Below are 9,185 nucleotides of genomic sequence, written 5' to 3'. Positions count from 1 at the left end.
ATTAAAATTAAACTTAAATATTGAAACAATTTAATACTTAAATACTAATCAATACAACATGTTGAAACAACTTGGTAAATTACTTCCGGATCCACAAAAATTGTTAAAATATTGTCCAAACGACGTGGGTCGAGGAGGAGCTTGCTGATTTTGTTGCTGGTGACTGCGTTTTTGTAAAATATGTGTGTTGGACATTTGGATCTTCTATGGAATTTACGTCACAAAATAAAATTTATTTTTTTCCTTCATATGTTTTAAAGCAAAATTTTGTCTTTGAATTTCCAACTGATGTTTGTCTTTGTTCACTTGGCTTCTTTAGGTTCTCTAAAAAGTGTTTATTTCCTTCTTCTAGTGTATTGGAAGAGAAGCTCTACCACCAGAAGTCCAAATACCAGATGATGAAGATAATCGGTTCCAAGAGTTTCTAAGTGGATTCAGAAAAATCAAGGATAAGAAAGCTCATTTTTCATTTCGAAATGCATTAATTGACCATTTATAGAAAAAATATAGTAATGAGATGTTTAGATAATGTCTATTTTGTTTTTTTTTATTATTTCTAATGTCATTTGTAATAAAATGTTTAATTTTAATAATATTGCAATTTTATGAAAAAAAAAATTAAAAGTTATAAGAAATGGGTTAATTTGCAATATTTATAAGTTAAATGTGTTATTTATAAAATAAATAGAATCTTTTAAGACTATTTCTTTACATAGGAAGAAATAGAAAAATACATTGGAGATAAACTCACTTCTATTATAGAGTTTCTTTATTATAGAGGTAAAAATAGAGGAATACATTGGAGATGGTTTTATAAATAGATGAACTCTATTATAGAGACATATATTGAAACATTTTCATCTCTATAATAGAGTTTCTATATCGTAGAGGAAAATATAGAGATAAAAATAGGAGCGGACTGGAGATATGATTAGATACAGTCAGTCACTTGCTTAACTAAAAAAAATACTTATGTTCTTAATTAAGGTCTGGCAATTAATTATCTCAACGACTTGTCAAAGGGAATGGCGTAATACGGTAATAGTATCTAATTGTGCTCTTTTGGACGTGTGTCTTATAAAGTCGTAGGGCTAACAAATATTAGATCTTGTGGGATGGATTTTTCATCTAGTAGGCTTTTTGGATTAGACCCAGTCATAGATCTTTGCCTAGCCATGTTAGATTCTTTTGTCTCCACTGTTAGATATTGCATGTGTATCATCAAAGACAAGAATCCGTCAAGATGGCGACAATTTGTTAATTAAGCTTTTCACAATGGTTTTTTTTTTGTCATCTGATGATTATATGAAAAACTGCTAAGATAATTTTTAAGAAGTCCAGACATAGAAATTAGTGGACTACATAAATGTTTTTAGGTTAGGCTTTGCTCAAAAGAAAAAGAGTCATTGGGCCAAATAAGAAAAACAATTTGAAACACAAGAAACTAACTAAATACATAAACAAAGATTGACAATAATGGCTTAACTGAAATGATGCAAACAAACAAATATAAAAAGAAAAACACAAACGAGCAATTAAAAAGTAAAAACAACTTGAAAACTAGCGGAGGAAAAATACACTAAAAACTAGCTTTTCACTTCACCTTTATCTAACATTCTATAAGTTGCTATTCAGCTCGCAAAGTCATAAACCCTCGCACACTTTCAAACACAAACCGATTATAACAAACTAGAGTAGTTTGATTGGCTTATGAAATTAAAGTCTCATGATTATAATATTTTTACTTTCAATTTTTATTCCAACGAAAAACAACACATCTTCTGATAAAAGAGGGACACAATCTCAAAATCAAACCTCTATTCCCCATTTATAAATCCGAACGAATAAGAATGAGCATACTTTTTTTGTTTGTAAATAATCTCAATCTCCTCTCCAATACTTCACCAAACTCTCGCATGCAAATTAATTTGCACCATTAATACCCATCTTCCACGACATGTTGAAGTCCTTACCAACCATCATCTCAAGTCCCTTAAGTTCAACCATCACACTCTTGTTCTCTCCTTCCTCTTCCAACCCAGCAACATAAGTATGCTCCTTCGAGCTTACCTCAATCTTCTTAGCCTCGTTCGAGATCGGACTTCCATTGACTTCAATCTCAGAAGCTGGCCCTGCTCCTCTAAGCCCCAAAACACTAACTTTCTCAATGACCCATCCTTTGCTCAACGCAAACTTCCCTTCCTTCACTTGCGACCACATCTTCACAGTTCCATTTCCGACCGAAGCGTAGAAATCAACGTACGTGGACTGCCCGTTGCCTAGCTTCATCCCCGGAAGCTCGTCCTCGTCTAGGTAGAGTTTACCAGTCGCGTATCCCTCGGTAGCTCCCGCGGGGAATGTAATAACTAGACTAAACGGCGTCGTTCTCGCTTCTTTAGATATCAACCCTCCTTGTTGCATGGGTAATATAGTGTTTTGGTAAAGATGAACGTTCACAAAGTTCAGCGGAGCAGGGAGAGCCACGCGCTTCCCCGTCTTGGTCACAACGGCTTGAGTCATGTCGAACATGTGGTACCAAGAGCCTGGTGGGAACAAAGCTTTAACTTGTGTTCTGCCTTTTTTGAGAACCGGAGATATCATTAAACTGCTTCCTAGCAAGAACTGTGTGCTCAAGCCGTAGCATTTGGTGTACTCAGAGAAGGAGAAGAAGAGCGGTCTAGCCACTGGTGCACCGGTCATATGAGCCTCGTAGCTTAGCGTGTAGAGGTATGGAAGGAGTTTGTATCTCATACCAAGAGCGTTACGAGCCGACTTTGCAACCGTGTCCCATTGGTATAGCTCTTGTCTTGGTGAGTAGTAGTTTGCGTGATCCCTCGAGAAGGGATAAAACGCACCTACTTCAATCCAACGGTTGCAAAGCTCCTCTGTTGGTTGAGGGTAGAACCCACAAATGTCTGAACCAACCATAGGGACACCGAAGATTCCGAAGTTCAACATTGTTGAGATAGACACTCGCAAGCTCTGCCACGTTCCTTTGTTATCTCCGGTCCAATGAGCAGCGTACCGACCCGAACCGATAAAAGTAGACCGGGACAAAATGAAAGGACGTTTGCCTTGGATAGACTGTAAACCCTTGTGTGTGGCAATGGTCTCGGAGAATCCGTAGAGACTATGAGCATCATACTCTCTTACACCGTTGTAATGTAACGCACTTGTGGCGATGGTCTTGAAACCGACAGGAGCTGTAACTCCAGTAGCATTGATCTTGTAAGGAGGATCATCCCATCTAGTTTTGGTTATATTCTTGCAGTCCAAGCAACAAATCCAACCAGGTCCTTCTCCACTAGGACACTGCTTCCCCTTTGGGATTGTGCATAGCCCTGAGCAAAAGTTTGACACTTCGTTCATGTCGATCCATAGACCATCTATAGGGACTAGTTCATGGAAGCGGCGGATCTCATCTCCCCACCAAGCGACCGTCTTAGGGTTAAGGAAGTCAGGGAAATAAACCGGACCGGGCCAGACTTGAGCTAAGAAAGGCTTTCCTTCATACTTGATGAACACGTCGTTGGCCATGGCTCGTTGGTAGACACCGTAGCTAGCGTTGACGCCAATACCAGGATCGTTGATGACAATATACTTCATTCCCATCTTGTGGATCCTGTCCAAGAACTTCAGTAGCTTAGCACGAGGGTAGCTAATGTTATTCAGTGTGAAGTCTTTGTGTGCGTCCATGTGATCATCATCGTTCCATATGACATCAAGAGGGATCTTAGCCTTTTTGTAGCTGTCCACCACGTCTTCGACGACTGATAGGTTATGGTATCCCCATCTACATTGGTGAAAGCCTACACAAAAAAAATTCATTTAAGATTAGTATATAAAAATAGAATCACGGTCCATTTCAAGCAAAGACCATAGAAAGATCATGTGACCATAAAAACTGGCTGAGGATCTAATGATAATTATTGATCAAGAGTCAACTTTTCAACGCCTAAAGGAAGAAATAACAAAAGAGGAAAGCAATGTAACACGTCTTCACGTTCATATTTTTTTTAATTGGTGGGAAACATTATTAGAAAGCGACCGTTGGGTAACATTACTAAAAGTTGTGTCGGAGAATACTCTACAATGAATTTCGTACCAATAATACCACGTGACATTTAAAGAATATTCAACACAATTAATTTCATAACTATTTTTAACACCCTGATTAGCAATGATAGGGAAATCCATTTTCATGTGACACTTCTTTTTGACTAACAGTCAAAACTTAGAAAACCTGCAATTTCATTCTAACATCAGGTAGAGACTTTCATTCTATTTCTATATTTTCTTTAAAAATAAAAAACTCTAAATATAGAAGTGAGCTTCATTCTAATTTGTTTCTCTAAAATAAAAATGTTATATATTTACTTATATTGGTGTTTCAAAAACAAAATATTTACTTATATTGAAAAAATTATGTTATTTTCTCTCTATATTTAAGAAAAATAGTTTTATAAATACAAACAAATAAAATATAGAAGTGAGTTTCATTCTAATGCATAATTTTTTTGATATTAAAGGAACACATTAGACTATTTCCAACTCTTTTTTTATTGAACTCTAAGAATAAACTAAAAAATGTAATTTATTTTGACTCTTCAGATGTATTTCTGTGAAATAAAAACTACATTTTGTTTGTTTATATGGTAGTAACACTATTTTTTATTCTAAATATAGAGTTGAATAGGACATGTCTACCCACAAACACAATCACTAATCCTATAAAGGCTTTAATTGTCTTCTAATCTAATGTAATTAAAATAAAATTCATCAAAGACAGTGAAACAGAACCAGTGTGTTCTTACCTAGAGACCAGTACGGCATTGGAGCTGGCCGTCCAATCAACGAAGTATACTGATCAACGACATCAAGAGGCGAAGGTCCAGCGACGAAGTAAAAATCAAAAACTCCTCCGATGACTTTGTAAGTCAAAGACGTTCCTCTATAAAACACATCCATGCCATTACTGTTGAGAAGCAGAACCGCATGAGCATACGGTTTACCTCCAACGTTCCTTAGATCCATATAAACCGGATGCGAACCGTACAGATCGGTGTTTAAGTTTATCGCCGACACATCCTCCGTGTAGAGCGTGTAAGGCTCGTTAGGTACCAGCTTGATCCCCTTGGCTTGCGAGTTCTCGCCAAGACCGTAAAGTGATGCGTCTTTTGGTAATGAAGTTGAGATCTCTAGGTACTGGTCTTTGAACACCATTTGTCCGAAGGGTGAGTTTGAGTCTGAGCTTGTGTTGAAGAGCGTTTGGCCGTTGGATCTACGTTTCACGGCGAATGTGAATGGGTCTTTGGTGAAGCTGAAGATCAGCTCGGAGCCTGAGATCTCATGGACTGTGGTCGGAGATTTTCCAATGGCTTTCCCCGCTCGTGGTGGCTGTTCTCGGGGGAGGAGGTTGTATGGAACCTCCCATCGTTGTTTCTTAGCGTCGGTGATGTGAACACGGAGGCGATTATCAGTCTCGTGTCTAAAAAAATCCAACGGTCAGAAATAGAGAAGGTTACGTAGGGCGCGAAGTAGAGGATCTAAAGAAGGGGTGTGTGTAAGTAGTAAGCTTACTTGACGAAGAGACGGAGAGTGGTGATATCTGAGCCGTAGATATTGGTCTTCTGTTTGACTTGGAGGTAGCCGATGAAACCACCGTCTGGAGATTCTTCGACTGAGATCAAACGGTAGCCTTTGCCGATGGTGTTTGAGGAGTGGACGGGTGAAAAACAGATGATTAAAGCTACAAGGAGAGAAAGAGATGAAACAACTGTTTTTGGAGAAGCCATTGCAGTGTAGTATTGATCTACACTCTACAGTGGCTACACTGTAGTGTAAGCAATGAAGGGAGTGAGAGGGAGGGAGGGAGTAAAAGAGACCCTCTAATTAAAGGTTTGATAAGTTTGTGAAACACTTAACAAGGATATAAATAGTAGAAAATGTTTCAAGTTCTTTTAGGTAAATACATAATACTGGTATGGTTATGTGCCCTATAAATGGATTAAGTAATGCTAACAAATGATGTGTGAAAATCAGTTGAACTGACTCACCGCTCTGCTTCAGTTTTCATGCGTTGAACTTTGTCTTTAGATTTATTTAATAAATGAATTTACTAATTGTTTAAATAAGAGTTAAACAAGTGAGTTTTAGTGAATTACGATTTTGCTCACAAATATAGTAGTTTTCAAAAAAATAAATTATATTTTATATTTGAAAAATCAGTTAATAATTTCAACCAAAATTTTGAATATTTATTAATTAGTATGTCATATGGCAAAAGAAAAAAAGGATAGAAACGTGTAAGGAAATCTCTAATACATTTTACTATATTTTTGCTTCTAAAATAGAAAAAATTATAATAAAAGTGGAACTTATTCTAGTATATTCCTCTAAAATAACAGCGACGGTTAATTAGGTAGTGTAGGAACCAACTTAATGATTTTAGGCTATACTAGATTGTCTTTTGTATGTTGGGTTTAAATCTTTGTGGTCAAAATCATGTATTCACTTCTTTGGCCAATGGAAGTTGATGTTGAGAAAATCAAATCAAGCAACAAAAGTACACGAGCACAGAAACGGTTATAAATAACTTCAGCTATACAAAAGCGTTATGTAAAATATATGGATTCAAAGATCTATCAGTCCTAGTTTAAGTTATTGAACTAGTTTTCAATTCAATATATAAATTTGACTGGTACCTAATTTCTTATATCTTAAGAACCTAAAATTACAAAATGCCCAAAAATCTGAATTATAAATCTAAAATATAATTATATACCAAGTGGACAAATATCATGTTATATGCCAAGTGAACCGAATGTAATTATTCTTTTATTTTATTGTCAGCATAATTTTATACAATATCTTGACATTTATGTTCGCATGGACCAAATATCATGTTATTACGGTATTTGAGAATTAATGCGATGTCCAATAAAGCAATAAAGAGTTTGAACTGATTTATCAAAATAAATAAATAGAAGGATGTGATTTGTTTCGACGTGGCTCCATACATCTTGGTCTCTAAATTGAAGCGTGATTTCGATTTCTTAAAAAGGTTTTCAAATTATTTTTAAAAAATATCATTGCAAATTACAGAAAAAGAGTAGATATAAAAATGTATACGAATTTAAGTGACTAGAGATAAAGAAAATGTAGATCCAAATGGCAACATACAAAACAAATGCGGTGTGGTGCGATTATAAACATTCGAAGCTTTAAAACTTGCAAATGAAAAGTGACATAAGTATCGTGTAGCTAACCTCGTTTACCAAAGTTTTATGTTATCCATCCACTGAAAATTAAAATTTATTTAACAAAATACACGAGAAGCAAAGTCTCCTGTTTTTAAAAAAAATGTTTGGATAGCGTAAAATATTTCTAAATGTTCCTAGATGACAAAAGATCTCATTATGTGTACGTTGGTTTAAATCTCTAGAAGTTTTTTTTTTGAGCAACAAATCTCTAGTAGTTACAACTTTGTATATACTACTTGCATTAATGAAAAGTTGCCGTTGAACCAAAAAAAGTCTCGGACTCTTGGTACGCAGATAGGACTTTGGACTTCCGACAACAGTTATTAAAAGAAAAAGAGAGAGGATTAGAGACATTCCAAGATCGATGTGTAGCGTCTCGATTTATGAGTGATACCTTGTCTACTAGTTTTTTTTTTTTGAAAAGAACATTGTCTACTAGTTCTATCACATTAGTTTGTTTCATTATTGCACCCAACTTAATCAAATCATACTATAAGACACTCAATCGCTGTATTGATGTGAAGGATTCACGAGATTCAAATTTGTCTTTCAGATGCACTCATCAGTTAGTTATATAACTTAATACACCTCTCATCTCCTCTTTTTGGAAGCATACTCTGAATGTTGAACAACTGTAAAATGATTAAAACTCCCCAAAAAATTATAAGCCAAACAATAATAAGAACAACCTAAAATATCATTTTCAGCAAAAATATGCGCAACTGGTATTTTTGAGTGATTGGCTTTTTAGTGTAGTATCTAGATATTAACCCAAAGTTTAAAATGTTGGTCAATTCAGTGATATTTTTATAATCTTAGAATGTTGATTAGTACGTTAGTACTTACTACTAACTGTATGTCTTGGTCGTGTTTCTAGATGGCCTTTTCTCCTATAGAAGTCACCTCTACCTCTCATTTTAATTTGCATGAGACGGTTAGGCCTCAAACGTTTGCAAAAATCATGTATCAGTTAACTGAGAGAAGATATTCGGAAAATATGTTGTGAAATATTTAGATCAGTCGAAAATGTGCGTGAGAAGTAAGGTTAAAATGCTTTCCCGTTTATTTTAAACATTTTTCTAGTAAGCTGAATCAAGTCTAGAGTTAGATTTTTTGAAATTTTACTGGGAGCGTGAGAATTTAGATATTTTAAATATTCTGAATTTTTTTCCTTCTTCTTATGGAGGAGAATGCATGGTAAAATATGGGGATAAAATATCACTTATTTTGATTTTATTTTTGCGCTTGTTTTTTCCTGATTCGAGACATCTGCATCAGGACAGATTGTAGGGTTTTCATGTCATAGCTTTGAGGATCTTCCAAATATTGTTGAGATTCTTGAGAAGCATATCCATTCACATCGGACAAAAAAAACTGTTGTTATATTATTTTTAGCCGATCATCCTCTGAATTAACCCGTGTTTAGTGTATTAATTTATAAACTAGATCTCGATCCGCGCGGTTGCGGGTGTTTATTTTCATTTATATTTATATAATTTTTTATTTTACATTTTTATAAACATTAAGCATATTTTTAAAAGTGTATATGACTTATATTTAAATACAGTAATGTTATATTTTAGTTGTTTGTCATCCAACTGATTGTTTCAAACCGGCAATTGTATTTGCAGCTACTTATTATATTTTATTTTGTTAGATTTTTTGTTTGATTATTAGACATTATAATATATGTAAAATTTAATAAACATGAAAATTATTTTCATGTCCAATGAATTTTGTTGTAAACTGTATGATAATGTATTCTATGTATAAATTTTTAATTTTTTCACTTGCTTGGTTAATGTTCGTAATGTGGTAATGCGTGAAATGAGATGGACCATAAAATATGATAGTAGTAATTTGTTATATAAAGCGACTAACTGAAACGAATAGTAACTAAATATTACCACACATTATAATTTG

At 34.7% G+C, this 9,185-nt stretch overlaps 1 protein-coding gene across 1 annotated transcript; it reads right to left on the bottom strand.

The window, feature by feature from the left end:
- Window positions 1-1,727: 1,727 nt before the first annotated feature.
- LOC106300429 (alpha-xylosidase 1-like) lies at window positions 1,728-5,910 on the bottom strand. The gene is made up of 3 exons (XM_013736567.1): window positions 5,581-5,910; window positions 4,815-5,488; window positions 1,728-3,809 (listed from the first exon to the last, which is right to left on the bottom strand). Exons 1-3 carry the CDS (start codon window positions 5,793-5,795, stop codon window positions 1,924-1,926), a joined length of 2,775 nt encoding a protein of 924 aa, XP_013592021.1. The 5' UTR covers window positions 5,796-5,910; the 3' UTR covers window positions 1,728-1,923.
- Window positions 5,911-9,185: the final 3,275 nt, after the last annotated feature.

This window comes from Brassica oleracea, chromosome C6 (assembly GCF_000695525.1).
Source record: "Brassica oleracea var. oleracea cultivar TO1000 chromosome C6, BOL, whole genome shotgun sequence".
Taxonomy (NCBI): domain Eukaryota; kingdom Viridiplantae; phylum Streptophyta; class Magnoliopsida; order Brassicales; family Brassicaceae; genus Brassica; species Brassica oleracea.
The sequence above is the reverse complement of the archived record's forward strand: the minus strand, read 5'-3'. Positions and strand labels throughout refer to the sequence as shown.

Coding starts and splice junctions, on each gene's coding strand:
- LOC106300429 (XM_013736567.1), bottom strand. CDS start 5,795: ATGGCTTCTCCAAAAACAGTTGTTTCATCTCTTTCTCTCCTTGTAGCT. Junction 5,489..5,580: donor ACTCTCCGTCTCTTCGTCAA/GTAAGCTTACTA, acceptor GGATTTTTTTAG/ACACGAGACTGATAATCGCC. Junction 3,810..4,814: donor AATGCCGTACTGGTCTCTAG/GTAAGAACACAC, acceptor TTTTTTGTGTAG/GCTTTCACCAATGTAGATGG.